The sequence below is a fragment of the Pisolithus orientalis genome (assembly GCF_024613125.1).
Source record: "Pisolithus orientalis strain OTSU chromosome Unknown F5J12scaffold_7, whole genome shotgun sequence".
Taxonomy (NCBI): domain Eukaryota; kingdom Fungi; phylum Basidiomycota; class Agaricomycetes; order Boletales; family Pisolithaceae; genus Pisolithus; species Pisolithus orientalis.
Window position 1 is genome coordinate 375403 of NW_026260788.1, and position 13410 is coordinate 388812.

The window sequence follows — 13410 nt, forward strand, 5'->3', positions numbered from 1 at the left end:
TGGCTCACAGCTACATACATCTTTGTACAACTATGTGTTCCGCTTGCTGAAAAGCACAAGTCGCTGAATGCAGCCGCGCCCGTCCAGCTCCTCCAATTTCACCAGTTGTTTGCGTCCAGGAGGCCGGAGGACTTGTGGCACCAACTACTGAAATATTTTCGTGTCGGTTAACCTTGGTCACTGAATACCAGTCCGACTTGGTTCTTCTGATTTGCCACACGGCAACCTCGTGCCCTCAACCACAACTATGAGCATCGATCCCTCACTCCAGCGTTGTCGTTACTATTCTGCGGGACGTTGTAACAAAGGTTCAGATTGCAACTTCTCACACGGAAGCGAGGACTCTCTGGCATCGGACTGCTGGGGTGAGTCTACCAGCGTTGTTGAAGCAGTTAACCACCTTGCTACTCACTCCCGGAACGAGCACCAAAAACTTTGTCGCTACTGGAAAGCGGGCAAATGTAAAAGCGGTTCCGACTGCAAGTTCTCACATGGAGCCGAGGACTCTCTAGCATCTGACTGCTGGGGTGATTCTACCGGTGCTGTTGAAGCAGTTAACCCCCCCGCTACTGGATCCTGGGACGAGCGTCGGAAAACCTGTTCCTACTGGAAGGCCGGCAACCGTAAAAATGGTTCCGACTGCAAGTTCTCGCGTGAAACTGAGGACTCTCTGGCGTTGGACTGCTGGGGCTCTTCTACCAGTGCAGTTAACCCACCCAATACTGAATCCCGGGGCTCGCCCCGGAAAACTTGTTCCTACTGGCAGGCGGGAAACTGTAGAAATGGTTCGGACTGCAAGTTCTCACATGGAACAGAGGGCTCTGTGGCATCGGACTGCTGGGGTGTTTCTACCAGCACTGTCGAACCAGTAGACCTCGCTACTGAATCCTGGGACAAGCGCCAGAAAACTTGTTCCTACTGGAAGGCAGGCAACTGTAAAAATGGTTCCGACTGCAAGTTCTCGCATGGAACTGAGGACTCTCTGGCATCGGACTGCTGGGGCACTTCTACCAGTGCAGATAACCCACCCGCTACTGAATCCCGGGGCGAGCCCCGGAAAACTTGTTCGTATTGGAAGGCAGGCAACTGTAGAAATGGTTCGAACTGCAAGTTCTCACATGGAACAGAGGACTCTGTGGCATCGGACTGCTGGGGTGCTTCTACCAGCACTGTCGAACCAGTAGACCTCACTACTGAATCCTGGGACAAGCGCCGGAAAACTTGTTCCTACTGGAAGGCAGGCAACTGTAAAAATGGTTCCGACTGCAAGTTCTCGCATGGAACTGAGGACTCTCTGGCGTTGGACTGCTGGGGCACTTCTACCAGTGCAGATAACCCACCCGCTACTGAATCCCGGGGCGAGCCCCGGAAAACTTGTTCGTATTGGAAGGCAGGCAACTGTAGAAATGGTTCGGACTGCAAGTTCTCACATGGACCAGAGGACTCTGTGGCATCGGACTGCTGGGGTGCTTCTACCAGCGCTGTTGAAGTAGATAACCCTCCCACTATTGAATCCTGGGGCGAGCGCCGAAAAACTTGTTCCTACTGGAAGGCGGGCAAATGTAAAAATGGTTCGGACTGCAGGTTTTCACATGGACCAGAGGACTCTCTAGCATCGGACTGCTGGGGTGCTTCTACCAGCGCTGTTGAAGTAGACAGCCCCCCTGCTACTGAATCCTGGGACTGCTGGGGTGCTTCTACCAGCGCTGTTGAAGTGGATAACCCCCCCACTACTGAAATCTGGGAGTGCTGGGGCGCTTCTACCGGCGCTGTTGAAGTAGATAACCCCCCCGCTACTGAAACCTGGGAGTGCTGGGGCGCCTCTACCGGCGCTGTTGAAGTAGATAACCCCCCTGTTACTGAATCCCGGGGCGAGCGCCGGAAAACTTGTTCTTACTGGAAGGCAGGCAACTGTAAAAATGGTTCGAACTGCAGGTTCTCACATGGAACCGAGGACTCTCTGGCATCGGACTGTTGGGGTGCGTCTACCAGTGCTGTTGAAGCAGTTAACTCCCCTGCTACTGAATCCGGGGGCAAGCGCCAGAAAACTTGTTCCTACTGGAAGGCGGGCAACTGTAGGAATGGTTCGGATTGCAAGTTCTCACATGGAACCGAGGATTCCGTGGCATGGGACTATTCGGGTGCTTCTACCAACGCTGCTTGAAGCAGTTAACCTCCCTATCACTAAATCATGGGACGAGCGCCGACAAACTTGTCGCTACTGGAAAATGGGCGACTGTAAAAATGGCGCGGACTGCAAGTTCTCACATGGAGCTAGGGACTCTCTGCCATCTGACTGTTGGGCTGCTTCCACTAGCGCTGTTGAAGCAGATAACCCCCCCACTACCGAATCCTGGGGCGAGCGCCGGAAAACTTGTTCCTACTGGAAAGCGGGCAACTGTAAAAATGGTTCAGATTGCAAGTTTTCACATGGAACCGAGGACTTCGTGGCATGGGATTGCTCAGGCGCTTCTACCAGCGCTGTTGAAGCAGTTGACCTCCCTGCTTGTCGCTTCTGGAAAATGGGCAACTGTAAAAATGGCGCGGACTGCAAGTTCTCACATGGAGCTAAGGACTCTCTGCCATCTGACTGCTGGGCTGCTTCCACTAGCACTGTTGAAGCAGATAACCCCACCACTACTGAATCCTGGGGCAAACACCGGAAAACTTGTTCCTACTGGAAAGCGGGCAACTGTAAAAATGGTTCGGACTGCAGGTTCTCACATGGAGCCGAGGACACTCTGGCATCTGACTGCTGGGGCACTTCTTCCAGTGCTGCTCGAGTGGTTGGCCCCCCCGGTTCTCTCTCCCAGGATGAACACCAAACAGTCTGCCGCTACTGGAAAGCGGATAATTGTAGCCAAGGAGATTCTTGCCGGTATCGTCACGCCGATGATGTCCGTTCATAATTGTGCCTGCTGGTTCCTAAACTCACAAGTTTGCTTAGGTCCCTACTGACCCAAAGATGGCACAGGGGGAGGCAACGATAGGCCGGCTCGTGCAAGGCTCTATTGTCACTTTCAGTGCAGGTCTAGACGTCATCGGCCTTACTACTGGTTTTGAGTTGTGCACCCTACGTGTGAAGAATATTTCCGCAGACGTAAAGGAGGATGATCTCCGTGCATTAATGTCACAACAACAGGTGGATCCCAATCGTTTCTACCCTGTCGACATCAAGAGTGTAGGCGGAGGAAAGGTCGAGGCCGAAGTTGTGACGGACGGGGAACTAGGATGGGTGTTGTTGGCGATATTCGAAGACAACGGACTGGAAGCTGAAGTTTCAGGATTCAGCACATCGCAGGGGATGGCTGCATCATCGGCGCAGGATGCCACTGTCTTGACCCTATCATGGCCTTCCCCTGCCGTGCGATATGCAGTGATGTGCATCGATGCAGCTGCCGCTCAAACTAAAGTCCATGAATTAAATGGCTGCACTTACAATAATCGTCGCGTCAAAGCTCAAATGAGCAACGAACCTTTTAGCTGCACTCGTATACCGCTTGGACCGGATGCCATCATCGTCAGTGACCTTCCCCCGGAAACAAGTGACACTAAAATGATGGCGTTTTCTGGATCGAGTTCCGTGAAACGATTGGAAAGGACACCGTCGCTCAATGTTCGCGAAGTCGAAGACCATCTATATGATGTTATATCACGTATCGCCCCCGAACGTGTTCGATCTCTCGACCTCTCGTTGATGCCCGACCCGAGTGGTTTTCTTTCGATTCGTGCTTGCTTCTGCTCTCGAGAAGATGCCCTTGCTGTCCAACAAGACTTCGAGGCCAGCGAATATGGGAAAGATGTTGGGATGTGGCTACGTGTCCCGCGTCCGATGGATTTTACTATATCCCTCGACCCGGAACAATACAGTGCGCAGAAAACTCAGTGGGACGCCCTGATGAGCGGCATCGAAGACCCGAAAGCATGCATGCTGAACATCCACAAGCAAGGCCACACTGTACGCATACGCCTAAGCGGATCTGAAGAGGATCGCCTTGGGACGTTGAAGGTCAAGGTCGAGGATCTAGCTAGAGGTGAAACAGTGCGAGGTTGGCATAGGACTTTGGCACACCCCAAAGATAGATTTTCGAAGCAGGTTTACGTTGAAACAGGAGCATATGTGCGAGTAGACCGGAGGACCCAGACGATAAAGGTATATGGCTCAGCGGCATCGATTGAGCGTGCTCGAAAAAGGATCAGCGAAGAGCTCGATAGATTGTCCTCTATATCGGACTACACGGTCACCGTCCCGGAACCAGCAATCCAAAGCTTGTTAGCGAATGGAGGGGGCCTAGCTCAACTAAAGGAAACATTTGGCGAGGACGCCGTCAAGTTCGACACAACATCTAGGAGGATCACCATCACTGGTAGAGAAGAAGCGGAGCTTGCATTGGATAGCATCCTCCACACTGCGACGGGAAGTAGTCAACGGCCCTCCACTGCATCACAAACCAAGACAGCGTGCCCGATTTGTCTTGACGATATCTCTATCCCATTTTATCTGGGATGTGGACATGCTTACTGTGTCATATGTCTGCGTCGCTTCTTACTATCTGCTCTCGAAACCTCCGATTTCCCGTTGCGATGCTATGGTAATGATGGCCATTGCGGTGATCCCATCGCCATCTCAACTATCCAACGTTTCGTCCCACCAGCATCGTTCAATCACTTGCTCGATGCGGCGTTTACTTCCTACATCTCCAGGAATCCAGAGCAGTTGAAGTATTGCAAAACCCCTGGCTGCATACAGATCTATCGTTCCACCAGCTCTAAGGCTTCAATGCCTCTTCGTTGCCCGTCCTGTTTCTCGACCATCTGTTCATCATGTGGTGAATCGCACGGCCGGCTTCGGCAGTGTGCCGAAGAGGAGGAACGACAGAATGACGCCTGGATTGCCGCACAAGGCGGTCGTATCAAGAACTGTCCACGGTGCAACATATTGATAGAGAAATGGAAAGGATCCAATCACATGATGTGCAGGTTGGTACTTTGACCTTGTGCTCCGCCAATAAGACTGCTAATCTGAGAAAGGTGTGGTGCTCACATCTGTTGGAGATGTATGGGAGTTTTCACCGTCGGCGCCATATATAAACACATGCGAGAGGCGCATCGAGACTACTGTGATAATTGACCTGCCTTGTTGCAGCAGATGCAGCAAGATCGGGAAGGGAGGGAATTAGAGGAAGGCAGACACTACAAGCTCGCGAGAGGTAGGAGAGGCCAGAACGTCAGGATCGGAAATGGCGGGTAGCTGAGTAGCAACAAAGAGAAGAACGGTTGAGGCAACTTGAAGAGCAAGAACAGCGGCGAGTCGGCGGACGTTGCTGGATAATGTAAATTCTGAAGTAATCGCATCCTAACAACCTTCCATGCTTTGTGTCTTCATCACACATTATGGACACTTCTGCTAAATGTCTGTCAAAACCTGTACAAATACCACCTCCCCCTTATCACGGAATTCGTCATTGCATTTTTTTTTTACTTCAGACGGAGTTTTTGCTGGATTCGAAACCTATATCTCAGTGGTTCTCCACTATCACGAGGCCCGTGTACTCATCCCAAGTCCGTCGGTGCGCAATCCGCACTCAAGAGCTGAAGCAGTGAGAATGTATGGGGGAAAGCACTCCTGAACGCTGAGCTTACCAGGGCGTTCCCCAGACTCGTTCAACCAAGTTTGCCTAGGAGGAGCACAATATCTCACATTTTGGATCAGCGGCTACCTGTCTTGGACATGCTCGTGGCAATTGGCAACGAGACTTTGGCATGAGGATTGCACGTGTGTCCGAAGCCCTGCAGCATCCCTTGCCATAGCACCATGACTACCACCGCCACACAAGCCCAATACTGCGCGTCGCCGCCGGTTAGCCGTTTTTATGCACGGGGGAGTCTTCCCATGGGGTCGAGCAGCGGGGATACGGGCGAGGATTCATCAAGAGTAAGTACTCACGCTGAACCTTCTCTCCTGAACTGGTTGACCCTGCCATCGTCAGGAATCTACTGCCAGTTCATGTGGCCACCCTACAAGTGAATCTAGCGATCCAGACGGAGCGATGACAGAAGGAGAGACATTCGAGACAATATCTCGGTTGGCCCAGGGTTCCATCGTCACTTATACAGCAGGGCTAGACATTCTGAGCCTCACCACTGGTTTTGAGTCATGCACCTTTCTCATCGATAACATTCCCGAGGATGCAAACGGCGAAGAAGTGCTGGCGTTGTTTGCGCGAGGCGGTCTGGACGTCGACCAGTTTTATCTTGTCGATATTCAGACGGCCGGTGCAGGGAAGCTAAATGCAGTGATCGTAGCCGATGCAAGAACTGGAGAAGCCTTATTCACCAGTTCAGTTGATCTCAGATACAGGAATGACGTACTGGGAGTCGACATGTCCCCCCCTTGTAGTTTCAATGGCGCGAATGGATCGTCGGTATGCGATGCGACCGCCTTAACTGTAGCTTGGCGTCCCCGCCTCGCGCAGTTTGTCCCACAATACTTTGACGAAGCCTCCGCACTGGCCACAGTGCAGGACTCGATTAGCGGAAGTTTCGTTCACACTTCCCTTGATAAAACCATAGGGGATGTTGAGCAAGTATGTCCGATTTGCTATGATAATACCCTGGAGCCCGTGCAGCTGGAATGCGGACACACCTACTGTTCCGCGTGTCTATGCCACTTCGTCGTGACTGCCCACGAGACCAATGTGTTCCCATTGAGATGCACAGGAGATGATAGCAGCTGTAACAGGCCTGTTTCCATCCCTACCATTCAACAATTCCTCGCACCGGCAGCTTTTAATCGGTTGCTCGGGTTCGCATTCACCTTCTATATATCCCAGCGCCCAATGGAATTCAGGTTCTGCAAAACGCCAGACTGTGTCCAGATCTACCGCTCTGTACCTGCTGGCGCTGTAACAGTCACCATCCGTTGCCCATCTTGTTCTTCCGAGATTTGCGCAGCGTGCGATGATGCGCACAGAGGAGAAACGTGCGAAGAATTCCAGACACGGAAGTTGGAGGAACGGGTAGACGCGTGGATCAACGATCAAGGAGGGACTGTGAAGAGGTGTCCACAATGCCATATACCAATAGAGAAGATAGCAGGATGCAATCACATGGCATGCCGGTCAGCGTTCCCTCAGTCTCTAGAAATGTCATCCATGGCTCACATAGGCGAACAGATGTGGAGCTCATATTTGCTGGGAATGTAGGGCAATTTTCGATGCCAACGCCGTTTACAACCACTTACGAGAAGTACATGGGGGATACTAGGAGGGTCAGCTCGCCTATGCGTAGAAACTAGCACGGATATTTGTCCATACTCACCGATTCGAATCGGCGTGGACATGTTTCCACACTTCACCATTGCCCTAGCCAATGCTCTTGGCCTATCAACGATATCAACTTGACGCCTGTTATTTTCACTGCCTTGTCCTGTTGAGGGTTACGTGTTTGCCCAAATTGCACCGCCAAGCCCATCCTTCGGAACAGAGAGTAGTTGTAGGAAGTTCACTACCCCCGGCACTTCAACAGCACCAGCAAAGGAGAATGATCTGAGCTTGAAGTCAGGCTTTCATATCCGGATCTGGCCTTCCCAAGATCCTTTATGAACGTCAGCAGGGGGATGCAACTTCAGCAAAGATGCCCTCCTACCTGACACAAATATGTTTGGGTATCGAAGGCATGCTATCGATATCATCCGATGCGACGTTCGCACGATACCCTCAGTGGTGGACTCGACTTCGTGAAAGCCATGGCATATTGCTCGAGTGAATATTGGTTTCTTTTTGCCCGTGCTTCATAAACATGTCGATTTATTACGTGGTGGTCGTTACCTTTTATCGTCTTTGCCAAGAATAAACGGATACATACCCAGTATCGCCCCCGTTTATGAAATTGGTTTCGTCCATCAGTGCGGCACATTCAATGCTCCCCTCAACGAATCGCTCTGAGTATCAGCGCCTATTTTTGACTTGGCTTTCTGGCTCATTTCCTCATCTTCGTGCCCCTCAAACGCCCTCCTTCGAGTAGTTCTCTGATGGTATTGTTCCCGCCGCCACGGAATACGAGTTGGCTCTCCTCGGGTACTTTCTCCTACGACAGATACATCGTAAAGCTTCACGGTACGGTCGAAGGAGGCTGAACTGAGATATTTCGTGTTCTTCTTATGGGCCATTTTGTTGACAGGTTATCCTCTGTTCAAATCGTGAGGACGCGAGGGTGATGTGCCAAACTACGAACTGAGTGAGAAGGAGAGGGAGGAGTAACGGTACTGCAGCCACGGACATAGGAGTTCAGAGCAATCCATTCAAGCTACACGGTCTTCGTTACTTGCCCCGTTCTCAAGTTACGCGCTACCTATATCATTATCGTACTGGGTTCCAGTATCACATACGCATACTTACAGTACTCGGTATACCTGTACGCAAGGTAATATATCCGCATAACGGCAGAGAGTTATGGCTCAACCTCGTCAGTGTCACTGCGCTGTCTTCGTTCGTTCTCTGCCATAATATCGTTCTCCTTCGCCCTGAGCGTGGCCTGATTTTCCGTCCGTCCACCTTCCAGTTTCGACAAGTTCGGTTTCCGTAATTTCATACCCAGCTTGAGCTTCACGGCTGCTGCATAACCGCCTTCCGAAGGTCCCAGACCAATGCGATAAAACTTGCGTTGTTCAGGTGTCATCTTCGCAAGGACGTGCGCAGGCGGGCCTTGTCGCATTCGTGTGATTGTCAATTCCAAGTACAGCCCTCGCGCCTCTCGGTCTCGTTCGCGTGTCTTGTTGGCGACTCTGCGTTGTCTCGCTCGTCTTGCTGCGCGTAGCATTTCAGGCGAGTATGGCTCTCGAAAACGCTTGATATCACGTAACAGCGCGTCTTGTGTGATCTTCAGCTTGTCCCGTAGCGGTTGTACTGTACTTCTTCGTTAGATGGCGAGGCCGTGATGGTATGTGCACGAGTAAAAGTAAACGTACGCCATCCGGTCTGCGCACTCCCATAATATTCCCCTTCACGCTTGTAATGTCCACGTCCAACCGCTGCCAACTCGAATCTACACTCCCTTTTGAGATCGTCCATCCAACCACGGAGCTCGTCCTTGACTTCCAATCGCCGCTCTCGTGCTTTGCGTCGTCGACGGATCATGCCGCCTATATGCTCGGGCTGTGGTATGATACGCGACAGTAGTTTGTTGCAGAGAGATTGTCGGATGAAAGAGCCCTTGTGTATTCGGTGGGTGGGTGCGGATGCCTCTTCTTAACCAAAGCCAAAGTCGAAAACTTGGACTTCACATTCACAGGGTCCAAAGCTCAACCTTGCGACAAAAAGGTAAAATGCCGATGCGCACACAAGTAGGGGACTTGATGTGCACCGAGAATGGGTATTGTTCCACTTCCGTGGACCTGCGCCACTCCATGCGTTGTCCAGCCTTTCATCCTCGTGGTTAGTCTAGTAAGGCCCTTCCGTCACATCGTACTAGCTTCTTGCCCTTGACCATGATGAGCATGATTAGTCGTCCTGAAACCGACCCATCATCCAGACTTTGTCGTTACTATTCTGCGGGACGTTGCAACAAAGGTTCAGATTGCAAGTTCTCTCACGGAAACGAGGGGTCTCTGGCACCCCCCTGCGAGAGTACTTCTACCAGTGCTATTGAAGTAGTTAACTCCCTCGCAACTCACTCCAGGGACGAGCGCCGGAAACCTTGTCACTACTGGAAAGCAGGCAACTGTAAAAAGGGTTCAGACTGCAAGTTCTTGCGTGGAAGCAAGAGCTCTCTGCCGTCTGACCGTGGGGTTGCCTCTACTAGCGCTGCAGAAGTGGTTAGCACCCCCGGTACACCCTCACAGGATGATCGCCCATCGCCCTGTCGCTACTGGAAAGCAGGAGGATGTGAAAAGGGTTCTGATTGCAAGTTCTCACACGTAAATCACGATTCTTCGGCATTCCACAGTGAGAGTGCCTCTACCAGCGTTGGAGAGACAACGAGAAATCGCGACGATGCTATTGCGCGCTGCATCAAGGTAAGTAGTTTTTAGCTCATTCAACCAACATGCCGATTAATCCGCATCAGGCACTCAACAGTGAAGGGTTGGAGTGCGATGGTGTCCCAGGAGTACAAGCCCGAACGTGTCCTGACGGCTCTCGTACTCCGGGCGATACGTTTCAGCAGCCTCATTGGGGCCATAGCGTTTGTCGTCTTTGGAAAGCGGGTACTTGTACTCGAGGGGATAATTGCTGGTACCTCCACGCCGATGATGTCCGTTTATCACTTTGCCTGCTTGTTTCCGAACTTACAAGATTGCTTAGATCCCCACCGATTCGGAGGCAGCGCGAAAAGAGGCGACCGAAACGATTGGCCGAGTGGTACAAGGCTCTATCGTTACCTATCGTGCAGGTCTTGACATTGTGGGCCTTATCTCCGGTTTCGAGTCATGCACCCTGCGTGTGAAGAATATTCCTGCAGACGCGAAGGAAGATGAAGTCTGCGCATTGGTGACACAACAAGGAGTGGATGCCAATCGCTTCCACCTTGTCGGCATCAAGAGTGGAGGCGGAGGAAAGGTTGAGGCCGAAATCATGACCGATGAACGACTAGGACGGATGTTGTCCACTGAATTGAATGGAACGATATTCAAAGACAACGAACTGGAAGTCGAAGTTTCAGCACCCAACACATTAGAGGGAATGACTGCGTCATCGGTGCAGGATCCCACTGTTTTGACTCTATCATGGCATTCCCCTGCTGTGCGCTATGCAGTAACGTACGTTGATGCGGCTGCCGCTCAGGCTAAAGTTCGTGAATTAAATGGCCACACTTACAATCATCGTCGCATCAAAGTTCAAATGAACAACGAGCCTTCAGGCCCACTTGCATCCCGTACCGTCATCATCAACAACCTTCCTCCAGAAACAGATGATACTGATGTGGTGACATTTTCTGGATCAAGTGCCGTGAAACAGCTGAAAAGCACACCCGTACTTAGTGTTGATCAAGTCGAAGGCCGTCTTCGTGGCCTTGCACCATTCACTGTTCGTCGAGGTTTTCGATCTATCGACTCCTCATCGATACCTGACCCAAACGGGTTCCTTTCTATCCGTGCTCGTTTCCACTCTCGAGACGATGCCCTGATTGCCCATCAATACCTCGAAGCCATCAGATATGGCGAACAAGTTGGGATGTGGCTATGTGTCCCGTATCCAATGGATTTTACTATATCGCTCGACCCAGAACAATACAGCGCACAGAAACCGCAGTGGGATGCTCTGATTGGTGGCCTCGGAGACCCTAAAGCCTGTATGTTGAACATTCACGAGCACGGAGACGCTGTACGCATACGCCTAAGCGGATCTCAAAATGATGCTGTTGGTGCATTGAAGGTCAAGGTCGAGAATCTCGCTAGAGGTGAAACAGTGCAGGGTTGGCATAGGACTTTGGCACACCCCAAAAACAAATTTTCAAAGCAGGTTCTTGTCGAGACTGGAGCATATATGCGAATAGACTGCAAGACGCAGGCGTTGAAGGTGTATGGCTCTGCAACGTCGACCGAACGTGCCCGAAAGATGATCAGCGAGGAACTCGACAGACTGTCCTCTGCCGACTTCACTACCACGGTTCCTAAGCCAGCAGTCCGGAGTTTAATCAACGAAGGGGGCCTGGCTCAACTAAAGGAGACATTTGGCGAGGACGCTGTCAAGTTCGACATAACATCCAAGAGGATCACCATGTCCGGTGGAGAAGTAGCGTGGCATGCATTGGACAGTATCGTCCGCACCACAATGAGAAATAATCAAAAGCACTCGACTGCATCACAAACCGAGACAGCTTGTCCCATTTGTCTTAACGATGTCTCTGTCTCGTTCAATCTGGGATGTGGACACGCGTACTGTGTCACATGTTTGCGTCACTTCCTGTTATCCGCTCTTGAAGCCTCCGAATTTCCCCTGCGATGCCTTGGTAATGATGGTCGTTGCAGCATCTCCATCCCTATTCCAACTATCCAACATGTCCTCCCACCAGCGTTGTTCAACCGCTTGCTCGAGGCTGCATTCACTTTCTACCTTACCAAACATCCAAACGAATTCAAGTCCTGTAAAACCCCTGATTGCACGCAGATCTATCGTTCTACCGGCTCTGAGGCTCGAGTGGCCCTTCGTTGCCCGTCCTGTTTCTCGGTCACTTGTTCGTCGTGCGGTGAATCGCACGACGGGCTTCAGTGTACCGAAGTCAGGCGACGCCAAGCGGAAGAGGAGGAACGGCAGAATTCGACCTGGGTTGCTGCGCAAGGCGGGCGCGTCAAGAGGTGTCCACAGTGCAGCGTACTGATAGAGAAATTGGAAGGATGCAACCATATGACGTGCAAGTTAGTACTTTTGACTTGTTGTTAGCCCATAAGACTGCTAACTCGAACAGTTGCGGTGCTCACATCTGCTGGAGATGTATGGGAATCTTCACCAGGGATACCATATATACACACATGCGAGAAGCGCATCAAGGCATCTATGATAATGAACCTCAATTATTCCAGGGAATAGATATCCTAGAACGGCATCAGCTCATGCAGCAAATTCAGCAAGAGAGGGACAGGGAGGAACAGAGAATGGGGGAAATGCAGGCACAGCGCGCTCGGGAAAGGCAGGCAGCTGAGTTGGCCCAACGGCGTCGGCAAGAGAGGGGCAGGATGGTGCAGAGGCTAAGGGAAGTGCACGCTCGGAATTTGCGGGAAGCTGAATTGGCCCAACAGCGTCAGCAAGAGAGGGACAGGGAGGAGCAGAGAATGAGGGAAACACAGGCACAGCGGGCTTGGGACAGGCAGGAAGCTGAATTAACCCAACAGCGTCAGCAAGAGGGGGACAGGGGGGAACAGAGAACGGGGGAAATGCAGGCACAGCGAGCTCGGGAAAGGCAGGCAGCTGAGTTGGCCCAACGGCGTCAGCAAGAGAGGGGCAGGATGGTGCAGAGGCTAAGGGAAGTGCACGCTCGGAATTTGCGGGAAGCTGAATTGGCCCAACAGCGTCAGCAAGAGAGAGACGGGGAGGAGCAGGGAATTAGGGCAAGGCAGGAGGCACAGCGGGCTCAGGAAAGGGGGGAAGCCGAGCGGGCAAGATTGGTTCAACAAAGAGAGGAACAATTGAGGCAGGTGCAAGAGCAAGAGCAAGCGCGGTCGTGGGGCGGAGGCTGTTTGATAATGTAAATTTCTGGGGTATTTGCACCCTAACAGCCTTCCATGCTTTCCGTCTTGATCCCACATTGTGGACATTCACTAACTGTTTGTCAGAACCTGTATGAGTACCACCTTATCTCTTGACACGGAATCCGTCAATGTGTTCTGCACCTCAAAACAGGGTTTGTGTTGGATTCGAGAGCTAACATTGCATCTCGGTGGTTGCATGTGCACAACTTACGCTCACGACCTGA

General features: G+C 51.8%; 6 protein-coding genes across 6 annotated transcripts; 4 read left to right on the top strand and 2 right to left on the bottom strand.

The window, feature by feature from the left end:
* Nucleotides 1-247: 247 nt before the first annotated feature.
* F5J12DRAFT_926142 (uncharacterized protein) lies at nucleotides 248-2164 on the top strand (the record flags this gene model as incomplete). The annotated part of the gene is made up of 1 exon (XM_051749379.1): nucleotides 248-2164. The coding sequence occupies one exon, from the start codon at nucleotides 248-250 to the stop codon at nucleotides 2162-2164; it is 1917 nt and encodes a 638-aa protein (XP_051602125.1).
* Nucleotides 2165-2445: 281 nt separating this feature from the next.
* F5J12DRAFT_765610 (uncharacterized protein) lies at nucleotides 2446-5493 on the top strand. Its single transcript, XM_051742179.1, has 3 exons — nucleotides 2446-2897; nucleotides 2948-4980; nucleotides 5032-5493. The coding sequence occupies exons 1-3, from the start codon at nucleotides 2523-2525 to the stop codon at nucleotides 5129-5131; spliced, it is 2508 nt and encodes an 835-aa protein (XP_051602126.1). The 5' UTR covers nucleotides 2446-2522; the 3' UTR covers nucleotides 5132-5493.
* Nucleotides 5494-5735: 242 nt separating this feature from the next.
* On the top strand, nucleotides 5736-7386 carry F5J12DRAFT_516509 (uncharacterized protein). The gene is made up of 4 exons (XM_051739815.1): nucleotides 5736-5935; nucleotides 5991-6569; nucleotides 6651-7120; nucleotides 7176-7386. Exons 1-4 carry the CDS (start codon nucleotides 5816-5818, stop codon nucleotides 7264-7266), a joined length of 1260 nt encoding a protein of 419 aa, XP_051602127.1. The 5' UTR covers nucleotides 5736-5815; the 3' UTR covers nucleotides 7267-7386.
* A 52-nt stretch (nucleotides 7387-7438) lies between these two features.
* On the bottom strand, nucleotides 7439-8085 carry F5J12DRAFT_717148 (uncharacterized protein; the record flags this gene model as incomplete). The annotated part of the gene is made up of 4 exons (XM_051741044.1): nucleotides 7439-7564; nucleotides 7607-7790; nucleotides 7867-7942; nucleotides 8010-8085. Coding segments are annotated over 4 exons (462 nt in total), but the record flags the coding sequence as incomplete, so codon positions are not given.
* Nucleotides 8086-8451: 366 nt separating this feature from the next.
* On the bottom strand, nucleotides 8452-9230 carry F5J12DRAFT_717170 (uncharacterized protein; the record flags this gene model as incomplete). Its single annotated transcript, XM_051741045.1, has 2 exons — nucleotides 8452-8847; nucleotides 8913-9230. Coding segments are annotated over 2 exons (714 nt in total), but the record flags the coding sequence as incomplete, so codon positions are not given.
* A 71-nt stretch (nucleotides 9231-9301) lies between these two features.
* F5J12DRAFT_765614 (uncharacterized protein) lies at nucleotides 9302-13186 on the top strand (the record flags this gene model as incomplete). Its single annotated transcript, XM_051742180.1, has 4 exons — nucleotides 9302-10015; nucleotides 10066-10251; nucleotides 10302-12355; nucleotides 12406-13186. The coding sequence occupies exons 1-4, from the start codon at nucleotides 9488-9490 to the stop codon at nucleotides 13184-13186; spliced, it is 3549 nt and encodes a 1182-aa protein (XP_051602130.1). The 5' UTR covers nucleotides 9302-9487.
* Nucleotides 13187-13410: the final 224 nt, after the last annotated feature.

What these genes read in the sequence shown, in the direction of transcription:
- F5J12DRAFT_765610 (XM_051742179.1), top strand. Translation starts at nt 2,523, where the DNA reads ATGGGCAACTGTAAAAATGGCGCGGACTGCAAGTTCTCACATGGAGCT. An exon ending in GGTATCGTCACGCCGATGAT is followed by an intron (nt 2,898 to 2,947) that starts GTCCGTTCATAA and finishes AAGTTTGCTTAG; the next exon opens with GTCCCTACTGACCCAAAGAT. An exon ending in TCCAATCACATGATGTGCAG is followed by an intron (nt 4,981 to 5,031) that starts GTTGGTACTTTG and finishes AATCTGAGAAAG; the next exon opens with GTGTGGTGCTCACATCTGTT.
- F5J12DRAFT_516509 (XM_051739815.1), top strand. Translation starts at nt 5,816, where the DNA reads ATGACTACCACCGCCACACAAGCCCAATACTGCGCGTCGCCGCCGGTT. An exon ending in CGGGCGAGGATTCATCAAGA is followed by an intron (nt 5,936 to 5,990) that starts GTAAGTACTCAC and finishes TGCCATCGTCAG; the next exon opens with GAATCTACTGCCAGTTCATG. An exon ending in TGCAATCACATGGCATGCCG is followed by an intron (nt 7,121 to 7,175) that starts GTCAGCGTTCCC and finishes ATAGGCGAACAG; the next exon opens with ATGTGGAGCTCATATTTGCT.